The 16,271-nt window shown below is 36.0% G+C and overlaps 1 protein-coding gene across 14 annotated transcripts in view; it reads right to left on the minus strand.

Annotated features, from left to right (window-relative positions):
• cacna1db (calcium channel, voltage-dependent, L type, alpha 1D subunit, b) overlaps positions 1-16,271 on the minus strand; it is a 140,585-nt gene that overhangs the window by 16,423 nt on the left and 107,891 nt on the right. For 8 of the 14 annotated variants that reach the window (XM_049486269.1, XM_049486268.1, XM_049486263.1 and 5 more), the window contains 10 exons: positions 14,214-14,249; positions 13,352-13,480; positions 12,755-12,820; positions 12,580-12,671; positions 10,418-10,577; positions 10,186-10,313; positions 9,977-10,073; positions 8,743-8,845; positions 4,371-4,472; positions 133-266 (listed from right to left, as the gene is read on the minus strand). In XM_049486269.1, the coding sequence (XP_049342226.1) occupies positions 133-266; positions 4,371-4,472; positions 8,743-8,845; positions 9,977-10,073; positions 10,186-10,313; positions 10,418-10,577; positions 12,580-12,671; positions 12,755-12,820; positions 13,352-13,480; positions 14,214-14,249 (1,047 nt within the window). The remainder of the gene's footprint in view (positions 1-132; positions 267-4,370; positions 4,473-8,742; positions 8,846-9,976; positions 10,074-10,185; positions 10,314-10,417; positions 10,578-12,579; positions 12,672-12,754; positions 12,821-13,351; positions 13,481-14,213; positions 14,250-16,271) is intronic. The other 6 variants (XM_049486272.1, XM_049486274.1, XM_049486273.1 and 3 more) reach the window with 1 other exon arrangement.

Below are 16,271 nucleotides of genomic sequence, written 5' to 3' on the forward strand. Positions count from 1 at the left end.
CAAAATAATTTAGTAATCCTGTATGTTATAAGGGCTGTCATACTCCAGGTTTGACAGCATTACAGTGAGTAAATTTCCATGAAAAGGTCAGAATTCAGGAACATGTCTGTACATGTAAGTAGCTTATCTTACCTGTAATGCGATGGTGGTGTTAAGCGTGGCAGTGTGTCGTCCCACAAGACCTAGCTCTTTGCGTTTCTTGAATTTCCTAAAGTAGTCCTGTATCAGGAAAGTGGCATAGAACTTGCCCACCGTTACCTCGTCATCTGAATGAACAGACCACACAGCCCCTTTCTGGGTCATCAGGTGTATTTGAAACTAATCCTAACAGGCATCTAATGAAAAATTCTCTGTAATTATAATGACATTTTCAAAGCGGTCTCCCTGTGTAAAGGAATGTTCATTAGGGATGTCCAGATCAGAGTCTGAGTCATTTAATTTTGAGTATGTGCCGATACTGAATTGTCAGAGTACACTGAGGCACTGTAATGCATTTTACAAAATTTAAAAGTTATAGTTTCAAATATGTTTAAACTACGTTTTAAAATATGTATATTTAAAAAATGTGACTTGATGCATGTTCCATGTGAATCTGTTAAAATAACTCATAAAACAAGTACTAGTCTATTGTATATTTTTATGTACCCACTCTCCACTTTCCATTAAAGTATAGTGTTTACAGCATGGCTGTACGGACAACGTAACGTTATATTTTTGATCCGCATCTTTTTTTACTCTATTTCTGATCTCATGATTAGATCAGAGACATCCCTGCTATTCACACTGAGCCCAATTCTTACAGATGAAGAAAAACCTCAGCAATTTAGAAAAAACACACACATAGCACACGCGCACACACACAGATATATTCATGGTGTGTTTCACACTGAGCACAATACTGGCAGACTGTAAATTTAGCAACTGGAGCCTGCACTATTTCTTTATTGTTTCTTAGTTAAAAACAGACTGACCAATCAGAGCTCTTTTAACATATATGAGTCTGACATCTGACTAACTAGCTTCACTCTCACTAATGAACACTTGTGTGGAAGAGGGTGATTTAAGAGAGCAGAAGCAGACAGGGAGCAGAGAAAAAGAAAAGTGTTCTTTTGTATATTTGAGAGCTATGGAGTTTCTAGGCAAATGCATCCCAAACAATCTTATTATCATGTAAATAAACCTTAAAACAGCATTTAATATACTGAATATTTTGGGTCATGTTATGAAGTATCCAGTAGTAAAGAAATGTATTCTTGAAACTTATCAGGTTGCAAAACTTAATGTGTTAATATGTTTATCAATTATAAAGACAAAAGACTACAATACCAAATATGCACAAACATTAAACCTGTCATGCAGGTACTGCAAAAGTCAATTTGTAAATCTGAAAATCTCACTTTTTTATGAATTAATTTTTTTGTTTTTGCTACGGCCAATTGTCCTACGCATTCAGCAGCTAGTCAGCTATATATATCCCCCATCACTAGTGATGCCACAACACCAGGAGAGTGAAGACTAGCACATGCCTCCTCCGATACATGTGAAGTTAGCTACTGCCTCTTTTCAAACTGCTGCTGATGCAGCATTGCTGAGTATCATCGCAGCGCACTTGGAGAAAAGCGCAGCGACTTGGTTCTGATACATCAGCTCACAGATGCCTCACAGGTGCTGATCCACATCACCCTTAGGAGTGATGAGGGGAAAGAGCACCATCTATCCAAACCAGAGAGAGAAAAGCCAATTGTGCTCTCTCAGGGCTCTGGCAGCTGATTCAAACCAGCGATTTCCCGACCATAGTGGCAGCGCCATTTGGCGCTCTCTGAACCTCTTACTTTACAGACTACGGCACTTATTAATTTGATAAGCTGTTAATGTTATTAATACATACCTGATCTGATAATATAGTTAGTGCTAGAATGTTTCTTGATGGTTCTTCCAAAGAAGTTGTATAAATATCACACGTGTGTGATTAAAAACACTACAAAAAACTTCAGATGCAGCATGAATCATTTTTACTGCTTAATTTTGAATAGGCTTTCTAAATTGAGGTAGCTGCCAGTTTTTACAAAAGCAAGCTGTTGGATGCTGTGCATGTGTAAATAAGTGGAAAGCCCCAGGCCTGATCACACTACAAAAGAATATCAGGTCACACAGCACAAAGTTATTTATGTTTCATGACTTCGCTGGAAAGCTTTTACAAGCTTAACAACACAATATTCTATTGAAATAGCTGATACATATAATAGCTGGATTCCTGCTCAGTCCTGCTCAAACATGATTCAATTATTTAATTACCAGGTTTAGTAAGCGATCCATCACATTGTCCCTGGAGTTTAGTTGCCCGTTTTAGGTACCAGATAAATGCTCTTTCAGCACAATAAACACAATTCAGACGTCTGTTTAAATATTTAGCTAACTGAAGACACAGGGCAACTGTTGTTTTGAAGCAAGTTCATGCAAGCAAGCAGCCAACAGAAAGCAGATGTGCGTTTTCGTAGGAAGAAAAAGTGCATTAAGGAAATTACTGCGAATGTACTTTAGCAGCTCAGGGTCTGAATCACAGTGAATACGAAAGCTGGGAAGGGGTTTGGGGTGGCTGGGAGTTAGGTGACCAGGTAACTAGTTCCATGCCACAGGCCTAAAACAGAACTGCTTCGGGAAACTCATTACAGCAAGGAGTGAGAGCAAGCTAAGCAGAGTCAGCGAAAGAGGAACTGTGGAAGGCAGAAGCTCAGAAAGAGAGAGAAAAAGAAGCATTAACAGTTGCAAAGCATGCAGGCACTAAACATGCATCTACAGTTTAGAGCAGCCGTTTCTAGATCTACAAAGCATTAGGCAGCACAGCACAGCAGTGTGTAGCATTTTAAGAATACAGGCAATAGATTAGTAAAATAAAAATAAACTTGACTAACACATTTAAAGCACTCGAATTTAGCAAGATTTTTTTCCTTATTAGGTTTATCCTTAGTTTTTTCTTCTCCAATTCTAAGAAGGTACATTATTTCAAACTTGTGCAATTGATGTATTCATTCCTCAAGGATTTTTTTACACACTGTATTTTTCACTATATGAGGCACACCGTATTATAAGGTATTATGAGGTGCACTATCAATAAACGTCTATTTTCTGGTCTATTTTCATACATAAGGCGCACTAGACACTAGTAAGAAGCAGAGCAATGGATGTTTATCTACACAGATTTCCGCTTTTATTTATTTACAGTAAGCTTCCAGATTTCAGGATTTCCACTAAGGCTGGTTGCAGCAGCATTAGCATTAGCGGCTAACTGCTAGCAATAGCAGGAAGAAAATGCCACCCGATAGCTCTACACTGAAGACCCTGAGTTTTCCGGTAAGCCAGAGTGATATTAGCTAGCAGTTTGTTCCATAAATCTTTTTGACAAGTTTTGACAAGATAAACACACAGACTACAGTGTGATATACTCCCATCTGAATGACGAAAGAGGTAGCCCTTAGCGCAGTTAGCAACTAATGCTAATGCTACTTCAGCCCCGGTGCTGGAGAACTAAACTGAAACTCCTTTATTTAACACTGTACTTCAGCAAATTTACTGCTTCTTACAACCTGACTGGTCAAATTCATACATAAAGGGCACCAAATTATAAGGCGCACTGACGATTTTTGGGGAAAATTAAATCATTTTAAGTGTGCCTTATAGTGCAGAAAATACGTATTTCGAGATACAATGTTTTGTGTGATATTGACAAAAAGTATTAACAAATAATTATATTTGTTCCAAAATGCTGTATCACAATATAAAAAGCTTTCAAAAGAATAACTGCTATTCAAAAAATATATTTTCTTTTCTCAATAAATATTGACTAGGTGGCTAATCTATGTGGTTCAAGACAGCAACAAATAAATCATTTTACATACATGTGAATTGTTTTTGGTGCAATTTTAATAGGTAAGCATATTTATCTTCAGCATATTATAGTTAATCTGTTTAAAATGTCACAAAATTGAAACAAATGTTCCCATGTTGTTGCACTTTATTGTTTTGTATTTGTGATTTGTGCTCTAATTTTAAAACCGAGCAGCATTTCTTGCTGAGGATGTTAAAGCATTAATGTTCCTGTGGATATGTTGGGTTGTGCATTATATAAAATTCTTATTTAACATAATTAGGTACTGATTTACCAACATAGTTGTTGAAGGTGTTTGAAGACGTTTCAGTCAACACTGTGTACCATGTGTGTGAATTTGTATTTATTCTAATATTAGAGTTTTAGTGAGTAGATAATCACTTACTGTCCACATTTTTATTTCTAATTATTCTATTGCTGATTCTTTATTTGTTGCATGTCTGTACAGTAATATATACAGCAATATTGTGAGGGGGTCTCTCACCTCCTGCAGGGGGCACCACTTGATCCAGAAGTTTGGTACTGGTTCTCTTCCAGATTTTCTTGATAACAGCCCTCAGCTCCTCATTGGCTTGCTCCAGATTTCCTGAAAGGCACATTTTTAAACAGAAAAAAAGCTTCAATAAATTGTTCATAAACACCATTTTATATTACAAGTAGAATAAAAATATTCAGGTTTAGTAAAGACCCCCCCACCCTTGGGGTACAATGTGGTTTGTGCCAATCACTGATCAAACTTTCATATTTATACTGAAACTGGTTCTAATTCCTGTGTTGTTTTATTTTTTTTTTACCTCTTTCTCTGACTGCAGCTGGTTCTAATATACGTGTTGTTATTTTTCCACCTCCCACAGATACAACTGAATTTAATCTGTGTTGTTTGTTCTGCTACTTCCCCCGAAATGCAACTGGCTCTGATTCCCGTGTCATTTGTTCTCCTACCCTGTTGCAACTAACTGAAAATCATATTAATATACACACCTCATTTGTTCTGAGATATCTTACACAGGAGAAGTGGAAATATCCAGGCACCTTACAATTATATTCAATCACGGTTCAGAGTGTGCCATGTGATAATAAAATGATTATCGATTGAGCAGCTTGGCGCATCTTTTTCTTCTATACAGTATTTCTATGTTATTATTCAACTTGGTACTTTTAAAGTATCTGTAAGGAGCCATAATGAATCTTGCAATTTAATAGACTCTTTGACCCTATTTTATTTGCTTAAAAAAAGCATAGTTATACATTTTAAGAAAAGTGAATAATAAACTTAAAAAACTAGGTTTAAAACCAGCTGCAAGGAAAGCAGAAACAAGAAGACTGATCTGTGTTTATTCTGCATATGAATATAGTAATATTTTTGTTTAGTCAGGGTTTTTTTCATGCTTTTAAAATGAGAATATTTTAGAAAGAGGAAATGTGCCATCAGCTCTGTGTGTGACAGGAAGAGAGAGAGAATGAGCGAGCGAGTAAGAGAGTGTGAGAAAGAGAGAGATTTTTTCGGCAATCAATTAAAAACTAAGCTTAAATCATGAAGTGTGAACCTGACGATAAAAGTTTCACATAAGTTTCAGGGGGAGTTCTGATGTTTCCAGGAATTTACATAATTCAACAGGGGTTAAACTTTTATTGGTCCAAATTTTGGTCTTTGGGTGATTCTCATGAAGCTGCAGGGAACATGTCCAGGACAACTTTTTTTTATCAATACTTAATTCATAAAAACTCTGATATTGTGTGTAAAGCGAATAGGGAGTACTGTATGGATCAATTGTTTTCATCATCATATAAAATGATTTTTATATGAATTAAATAAAAAATATATGGAAATTCTCATTACTGTTATGTGTCTGTATCCCTTCTTTCTAATTTTAAGTTAAACCATATAAAAATTACTAAGCATATAAAATAAATAAAATAGGGTAAAGTCATTTAAAATATCTATATTTATACATAATATAAACATTTTTTGTGTTGAACAAAAAAATGTACTTGATTTTAAACAAAATAACTGTGTCCGAACAGATTTTTTTCTCATTACCGTTTCATGATTTCACCCCCCGATAAAAAGTACACTGTGCCTTTAAATTGATCAGCTATCCCATGATGCATCACTTCAGAGACAAGCTTCAAAATGGAGATAAGGTCAGTTGGTCACTCTTCTCTCCCTTTGAGACATCTGTGTTAATATTGATAAAACTGTCCTCAGTTACACTGTCTATTATCATTACCGTTATGGTTTAATACTCATTACTTTTAAAAATATAAAAATAAATTAGTTCATTAATATTATCACAATATAAGGCTCTGACATCTGGCAAAGTTATAGGTTGTTAGCATGTTAGCATTTTAAGTTATTTGTGAAATTAGCCAAGAGCATCTCATTACCGTTACTCAATATTCTCATTACCATGCATTGTGAGGGCCATAACGGTAATGAGAACCATTGAGCTGGTAATGAGATTCTTATGTAAGACTGCTAAAAGTGTCATTTAACAGTTTATTTTATCATTTATGGTAATTCATTATATATATATATATATATATATATATACACAGTGCCCTCCATAATTATTGGCACCCCTGGTTAAGATGTGTTCTTTAGCTTCTCATAAATTGAGTTTTGTTCAAAATAATATAGGACCACGATGGAAAAAAAGAGTAAAATACAACCTTTAACTCAAGTGAATTTATTCAGTAGGAAAAAAATCCCACATTAAGAAATAATTATTTAACATCAAATCATGTGTGCCACAATTATTAGCACCCCTGATGTTAATACTTTGTATAACCCCCTTTTGCCAACAAAACAGCACCTAATCTTCTCCTGTAATGTTTCACAAGATGGGAGAATACAGAAAGAGGGATCTTTGACCATTCCTCTTTGCACATTCTCTCTAAATCATCCAACGACCTGGGTCCTCTCCTCTGCACTCTCCTCTTCAGCTCACCCCACAGGTTTTCAATGGGGTTGAGGTCTGGGGACTGAGATGGCCATGGGAGGAGCTTGATTCTGTGTGCGGTGAACCATTTCTGTGTAGATTTGGCCACATGTTTAGGGTCATTATCTTGCTGAAAGACCCAGTGACGACCCATCTTCAGCTTTCGGGCAGAAGCCACCAGATTTTGTTTTAAAATGTCCTGGTATTTTAGAGCATTCATGATGCCATGCACCCTAACAAGGTTCCCAGGGCCTTTAGAAGAGAAACAGGCCCACAGCATCACTGATCCCCCGCCGTATTTCACAGTGGGCATGAGGTGCTTTTCTGCATACTCAGCTCTTGTGTTACGCCAGACCCACTTAGAGCATTTGTTGCCAAAAAGCTCTATCTTTGTTTCATCTGACCAAAGCACACGGTCCCAGTTGAAGTCATAGTACCGCTTAGCAAACTCCAAACGTTTGCGTTTATGATTGTGAGTGAGAAATGGTTTCTTCCGTGCATGCCTCCCAAACAGCTTGTTGGCATGTAGATAGCGCCTGATGGTTGTTTTGGAGACTTTGTGACCCCAAGAAGCTACCATTTGTTGCAATTCTGTAACAGTGAGAACTTTTTATTTCTCTTATCATCCTCCTCACTGTGCGTGGTGGCAAAATAAACTTGCGTCCTCGTCCAGGCTTGTTTACCACTGTTCCAGTTGTTTTAAACTTCTTAATAATTCCTCTGACAGTAGATATGGACAGGTGTAGGCGAGTAGCGATTTTCTTGTAGCCATTGCCTGACTTGTGAAGGTCAACACACATCTGCCTCACTTGAATGGTATGTTCCTTTGTCTTTCCCATGTTGAAGATAAATGGCCTCTGTGTCACGTCATATTTATACCCCAGGGAAACAGGAAGTTGTGAATTACTAATTAAATGTTCCTACATACTCTGATCAACTTCGTAAACTACTGTAGAAGTGACAGAAATACTTTTATTAAATTTATTTCCTAAGAATTGTTAGGGGTGCCAATAATTATGGAGGGCACTGTATATATATATATATATAATAAATTACCATAAATGATAAATTATATATATATATATATATAATAAATTACCATAAATGATAAATTATACATAAATATATATATATATATATATATATATATATATATATATATATATATATATATATATATATATATTTAGTGTTAATGTTATATATATATAAATAAATTTGATAGATGGATTTACTGTGCATATAATGTATTATTTTACCGTTTATGAATACAAAACATGAAACTTACTAGTTTCATTACCGTTACATCTATTCTCATTACCGTTTTATTGTGTTTTCATTACCGTTATGGATCTAAAATGTTACATTTTTAACATTTTATCATAACTTTTGTTCATTTTACTATAGTATATCCCTCACCTGTTGTCCACATGAGTTTTTGATTAAAATATTCTAAAATCATTTCCATCAATTAAAAAAATTAAATATATATTACAAATGTTGTATCGGTAATGAGAGTTACTTAACTATAAATAAATAAAAAAAACAAGATCAAAGTAATTGTCAAGGACTGTGCTATTAAGTTGATGGGATTTGTTGTGGAAATATGAAATTAATCATCAAAACATTTTTGAACCGTTGATCTAGCTTCGTCATTTACTGTAACAGTGATGAGAATTATTCTGGATCATATAAGCTTCAAATGATAATAAAAAAATTATATGAAAAAATAATCAATATGGTAAAATACACATTCTATTTTAGGTTCTCAACTTGAAAAAATGCTGCAATGAGGTGAAAAACTTTTTTATGTTAATGTGAAGGTCTTCATGAGAATCACCCCTTTAACCTTGTAACATCAACATGTTTCCATCATATAATAGTGATATGGTATTTCATCCAAACAGCTTTTACCTTCTGTCTTGATCTTCAGTGCAGTTCTGACCAAAGCAAAGAGGGTGGCGTTAAACATGACGGTACCATCACTGTTTAAAGGCATATTCATGGCCACCAGCCTCTGAAAGACAAAAAGATCGAAGCAGATATTTTGTCAGTCATACCAAGATTACACTCAGGTTTAGTTCCATATATCAGTTTTGTGTGATTGATAGAGCTGTGTGTTCTGTACACACCTTAAATTCAATGTTTTTTTATTATTTGTTAATGTTCTGATAGTAAAGTCATCCAAATAATGAAAAAAACCTATATAATATAAAGTGTTAAACAAACCAGAATATGTTTTATAGTTTACATTCTTCAAAGTAGCACCTCTTGTTTAGATGACAGCTTTACAAACCTTGACATTTTCTTAGTCAGCTTTATGAGGTAGAGAGTAGAGAATGTGCTTGAGTAAATAACTCTATTTGAGTAATGTTCCAATCCATATTATGTCAGGAACTAAGCACGTAAATATTAAGAGTATTTCGGTTTGTTTAACACTTTTAAGTTACTACATGATTCCTTACATGAGTCTGGATCACTTCAGTATTCATTTAGAATGTAGGAAAAAAATGTTAAAATGTAAAACATTGAATGATAAGTCTTGACTGTTAATGTATTTATGACTGTATGCACGTGTAAGCCCCTGGTTATCTGTGGCCATTAGGTGTTTTAATGACTTCACTGGCCAACAACAAGCCCAGTTAAAAAGAATAATAATAATATAGTTCATATGGTGGGATAATTAAACAATCAACATGTGTCTATGACATTCAGCTGAAAAAATAAATTGACAGCAACATTCTATTACATAATATTTCCACAACAAGTTTCATGGTCCTCAATTTGGGCTAATTAGCTGTAAGTGGATGTTTTCAATTTCCTAAATTATTCCTAATTTTATTAAGTTTATTTCCTAAATGTAACATATGGAATTGTAAATTGTGAAACTGTAACTGAAAACTGTACAAATACTATGTAGAATGATGTTGAATGTATATTATTTCTTCTTAATGCTGCAAAGCACTATAAGCTAGAAAGTAATTGACCCCTCTAACAACCACTGGCACTAGACTAGCAGCCCCAGTTGAAATGGTCTAGAACCGCCTTTGGTTTCATGCTTAAGCATTCAGTAGTGAATCCTCACTACTAAACACATATTTCAGTCTTTTTGTGTTGTCAGTGTGTGTGAGAACAAATTTGTACACACCTTGCACGCCACCCTGTGGGGGCAGAGTTTGCCAAAACCCAGTGGTGGCTGAATCCTACGCAGTAGAGTCACCACGTCCAAGTGTTTAATCCTGCCTCTGATAGAGAGAGAGAGAGAGAGAGAGAGAGGGACGTACAAACGCTGTAACATCATCATCACAAACAATACCGCCTTCACACACAGGAAATAAAGATGACTGATAATCTTACTTAGCCTCTGGGTCATACTCTGACCAAATTCTTTTGAATTCATCCAAATGATGAGGTCCTAGAATTGACCAGTCGCGTGTCAGATAGTCAAAATTGTCCATAATGACGGCCACAAACAGATTGATGATCTGAAAAAAAAAAAAACAAGCTCAAAATTACAAATTACAAACCTTTTTGATATATTTGTAAAACGAAAATACAAGCATTTAATGTTTTTAATGTCTGCAAGTACCAGAAAAGCACAGAGCATGTAAAAACTGATGAAGTAGATGATTGCAAAGTTGCTGCCACAGGTTTTCTCCTCTCCTGGGTTGTAGTCAGACTCTGAATCACACAGTTTACCAGGCAAACAAGCTAGCATGATCTCCTGCCAAGCCTCTCCTGTTGCACACCTGAGAATGAGAAAGAAAAATGAACAGAAAATATACATAATGAAAGAATGGGAGGGATGTGTACACCGAATTGTGGCAAAATATTTTAGATAACACATTATATCACATATCCTCCAAGGCCAGGCTGGCCTAATTTGTTCAAAATATGATTACAATATGTGACAGATGTCAAACAGAAATAAGAGGGTTTTCCATCCACCAAGTTTTTGCGCATTTTGAAAATGCGCATGAAAAAAGCTGGATGGAAAAAGTCAAAAATTCGAAAAAAGCCCCAAATATCGCAAAACGATTTTTACGCTAGGAGGGGGTGGAAAAGTTAGAATATCGCATCGCCAAAATTCGGAAAAACTGGATGGAAAAGGGTTTTTCGCATAAAAAATGACGTATGCTGGAGGCAGGATTGGAATGTGAGTACCATCCAATGAACCGTACACCTGTGGTATATGGTGCGCCGCGTTATTGCGCTGTGCTATTTCTCGCGCCTCCGTCGCGTCCGGTAATGCAATGTACCGGTTCATTAGTTTTATTCGTATTGCTTGGCATACAGCGTACACACAACGATGGACTGTTGTTACGCTTACACCAAATGTTTCACCCACTACTCTGTACTCAGCACAGGTGGCCAGCTTGTATATGGCAGGCGATTCTCTTATCAGTTGGCACAGGTGGGCGATGACTGGAAATACGTGGCCCTACATATGGTCCAATCATGACGCACAGCTTTTCAAACGTTGTTTTGGACATTCTAAAATGCCGAATCCAAAGCTGATCAGAAAAATGGCTCTGAACGATGTTCTCCCAGAACAGTTTGTTTCGTTTGCGCTCCCAGGTATACAGTGGCTGTCGCCGTGGTCGCGCCGAGATTTCCGCCCTTAATAACGTTTCCAGTGCTCGTCCTGCCCGGCATCTTTGAACAGCAAACACCATCACCATGTAGAGATGGCAAATGGACACGAAAATAATTCTGCACAGAGCAAAAACAGAATCAAACCTCTCCATGCTTGTTTGGCGTCCTCTCACACGTTATCTAAAGTTTATTCGCATAACTGTAGTGAATGGAAACACGGCTTAATTCACATTTTTTCCTGCCGAAATTTGGAAATTGCGCATTCTTTTTTCGAAAGATTTGGATGGAAACCAGACTATAGAAACACAAGCATTAATGTTTTGGTTTTGTCCAAAATTGGCTGTCTGACTTTTTTCAGGGGTGTTAGAGTAGCTGATCCAGAGTTCCCCTATAGCAGCAATATTTGGGGCGACCCCTAATGAGCTTGATCTGGGGAAATCTGGGTAGTAGCTAGTAGATTTTTCCACATTAGTACATTAGTGGCAAGATTGCTTATATTAAGTTAATATAGTGCAGTTAATACAGTGAATATTTGAATTAGTTGCTGTTTTTTCATTTTAGTTAATTTATAAAATATATGCTTATAGCTTACAATAACTATAATATATATTTCCTTATTAAATATTATGTAATGATTTACATGCACCTATTGTCACCCCTTCTCTGAAGGGTTAGAAGGGCCTCACTGCACACCACTATTAAGATAATCCTTTATTAATCTCACAGTGGGGAAATTCACAGCAAAGGGATAGCAAGGTACTCAGTACAGAAAATAGATAAAACAAACAGCTGAATATATACAATTTAAACAATTAACAGTCAAGATTTCTTAAGATTGTATTTACAAATAATTGCCTCTTAATTGCTCAGGAGTAATAGAAAAAATATCTTACATTATGTTATACTGAAAAAAAATTTAAATTTAATTGTGTCTGTATGTGTAGTCCACTGTGGTAATGCTCAAATGGAAAGAGAAAAACTCTCCTGCTTTTAAAAAATGGGTTTTAGAAAAAAAAATACACTTTGGCAGTGGAAAATGTCACAGTATTTTGCTACCTGTTTTGCCTTATATGGACAACATCACCGTTTAGTTCACATGTATGCACAAATACAGAACATTTACTTTTTCACATGGTCTAGCCGCAATGACCCTACCTAAACAACAGGAGTACAGCCTGTGGAAATGTCTGGAAGTTGTTGTTGCGGTTAATGCTGGTTCCATCCACCATAGCAATCTTCCCAAAGACCTAAACCACAAACAAGCATGAATGCAAATAACATACTGCAAACAGTTCAGTCATTATACAGCAAATTAATGACATATACTAACCTGCATCCCAATAACAGCGTAGATGAAGAAGAGCATGGCTATCAGCAGAGCAACATATGGCAGAGCCTGAGAAAGAGAGAAACCATTTATGTTTTAAGTTGTCAATGTCAAGTTCATGGGATTTTATCTTTCACTGTTTCATGTTACACAGATTAGTTCTATAATTACAGACTGTACGCATTGGGCCCTGTTTTAGCTATCTATAGGGGAGCTGTCAACCGTGCAGTCAACCGTGCAGTCAACCGTGCACCATGGAGCTTGAGGGCATGTCAGTGTGTCTTTGCTATTGTAACGATGGGAAAATTATGCTTTGCACAGATGAAAATGCACAAAAGGCATGTACTAATTCTCTTAATTAATCATGGGTGTGTTTTTGGGCATAATGTGAAATAAACCAATCAATGTGTCACTTTCCATTCCCTTTAAGAGCCAGGTGCCCTCTTACTTTGGCAGTTTGCTATTTTAACGGTGCATTGCTTCTGTGCTTCTCCGCAAAAAAAACTCCAGAATATGATAAAAAAATTATGTTGAGAGTTTATTAAGCTACTATACTGCTATTCCAGGCATTGTATTATAGTTATAAGACAATATGCACACCTGAAATGACTTGATGAAAGTCCAGAGAAGAGTCCGAATGCCTTCCCCTCTGCTCAGCAGTTTCACCAAGCGCATAACTCGAAACAGACGAAAAAACGTGATGGAAATTCGAGCGCTATCCTCTGTATTCTAAAAACCAAAAGAGAAGATAAAAGTAGTGAAAGTCAAATATAGGAAATTCGTACATTTAACAAAACTAATAGAAAAGAAGGAACACATGAAAATCATGAAGGAACTACATTCCATAGCATTTCATCCCAGTCACATTTCTCAATACAACACACAGTATTTAGTGAGCTGTAGTTTTCTGTTAGTTTGTGAGTATGCCTCTGTGTGCTTTCAGCATTTCAGGCAGGGAATGCATGCAGAGGAAGTCCTCTACCTCTTCAAAAATAATCACATTCACAATCATACGCTGTGAACATCGTCCCATGATGCACTTCATGCACCAGCAGTCGCTGTCCATGACTCTACTGTGAGACACATGCACTCAAATGCACTCAACAGTTCTGATCTCTCAGAAACTTCCTTCATCTTCACAATGTGCAGTCCAAAGAAACTCAAAACTCAAACACGAAAACATCCTTTTACATCCCAAAAACAACTCAAACAACAAAATAATAATATTAAAACAATAAATCAAACAATTACAATATCAAAAAAACATGTAACAAATAGACACAAAACATAGAACACTTCAGCCAAAACAAACCATGCTAAAAAAGCATGAAAGCCAATGAGCACTCATGTGAAGTGACCACTTTATTGGCTTTCATCCATTCTCAGTCATGTTAGCTTTAGTGGGCCAAGTATTTCTTCAACAAATAACATCCATGGACAATGGAGGTGAGGGGCTTCTTACCCCTGGCTCCACTGCCACAATTATGGGAGCTTCTGTCTGCTTAAAGATCAAAGGGCTATTGTTAAAACTTCCCTAAAACACACCTTTTATCATCATATTAAATAGAACAGAATTAAAAATGTACTGTACTGTAATGCAAGGTTTACTGTAAAACTCCACATGCATGCTAGTAAAATAAAATACTGAGCTACGTGTCATAAATTACGCAGCAAGAGTTTACAAACATTAAAATATATTAAAGTTTATATGTTTAAAGTAAACATATTGGGCACCCCTGGTAAAAAACGTGCAAAGCATTCAAAAAGCAGAAGTTTAAAACACAATATTGATGCACAATTACTATTTTGGCTTAATATAACATATATTTAATTAAATTAAATGTGGCCTGTACAATTGGGGTGTACAATAAAGGATATAATGTCGATCAGTAACACCCACTGCGCTGTACGCTGTGGGTGGTAATATCTTCTATAAGATATTTCTGGTACATACACACACACACACGACACTATAGACCAAGAAATTATTAAAGCCTGCTCAACTTCAAAAATGGAACATTGCATCCATCTGAAAGTACCATCTATTCAGCCAGTGTTCAACCTCACTCACACGATAATACCTTATACAGGTGTGGGAGCAGGGCTCTAGATTAACTTTTTGTCTTAGGAGCCCCAGCACAAATGTTAGGTGAACCCAAATTTAGTTTAGTTAAAGGGTAACTAAACACCCTGATTTGAGCAGCTCAAATGCTATGATGCTATAAAATGCTATAAAAAATAGGAGGACCAGGTTGCTAGATGCACTGGGTGATGTATGGGTTTAGAGGCAGGCCAGAAGTGAGAGCTGGTTGGCCTGAGCAGTGTGCCTCTGATAGCAGTGAGGCAGTAGATGATTGGACATCCCTTTGACGGTGTTATTGATTAACTGATTTGCATATTCATCCTCGCCTATAGCACAGTTGAACTGAAGGCGGAAATTACCTCAATTTAAAAAAAGTGTTTTTTAAAGGTTAAGCAGGTTTTGGTACATTTTACAACTCCAAAGAAACATTTCAGCCATCAATTACAAAAAAATTGGTTTAGAGTTTAGTGCCCTAACACAGTTAGCACAGTTTTATAAGTTCATTTTTGGGCTGTCCATATAGGCAATATTCACTTGTAAATAACTAAATAACAATCTGGTCAACATGAAGTTTATGTTAAATCATATAAGAAAGGTACCTCAAAACGTAAATTAAAAAAGGGCTAAAAGTCTTTTAAGGACTTCAAACTGAACACCTCAAGGTTTGATGTCTTATGGATTATCCTCCATTGCAGTCACATGACCCTTGGATGACCAACTGCTATAGTTTGTTCTTCAAACTAAAGCCAAGTGCTAGATGACATGGCCTAAATTTATATCCTAATATTTATTTATTTCGGTCGATACGATATAATTCTGATATTGATAGTTACAGTATAAATGCCAGGCTATGGAAGACTACAGGTAGCACTACATGAGTTTTGGCACGTCAGTGTAAGTTATATTATTTCCACTTAAAAAATACAAGTACAAGTGTAATTTGACCAGGGGTGTCCAAACTTTTAGAACACGACTGTACAGTCTCCTCCAAAATTACTGAAACAGCAAGGCTAATTCTTTAGTTTTCACTCTACCCTAAAAACAGATGAGATCAAGATCAATATAAGAGACAATATATAATTTGTTTAGCTTTTATTTTCTTAAAATTTACAGACAAAAATGTTGCACACTGAGATATTTAAGTGATTATTCCTGATTTTTAACAACGGTCACAGATACAATGGGGTTTCCCAACCGGAACTTCATCCTTCAGTGTTTATTATTTTTTTTTTTTTCTGGCACTTAAAAGCATAAAAGCATGGGCAGGCGAACCAGGCTACTGGTATTAAATAAACTTTTAATTCATAATTTTTTATCTTTCTGGATGATGGACTCTCAGAAATAGTGAAACCAAAATAAATGTCTTTCCACGCTTGTTAACAATTAGTAGTGGGCTTTTACACTGATTGATGGTGCCAGTGTGTGTTTGTGCTAGTA

This window comes from Astyanax mexicanus, chromosome 12 (genome assembly GCF_023375975.1).
Source record: "Astyanax mexicanus isolate ESR-SI-001 chromosome 12, AstMex3_surface, whole genome shotgun sequence".
Classification (NCBI taxonomy): Eukaryota; Metazoa; Chordata; class Actinopteri; order Characiformes; family Acestrorhamphidae; genus Astyanax; species Astyanax mexicanus.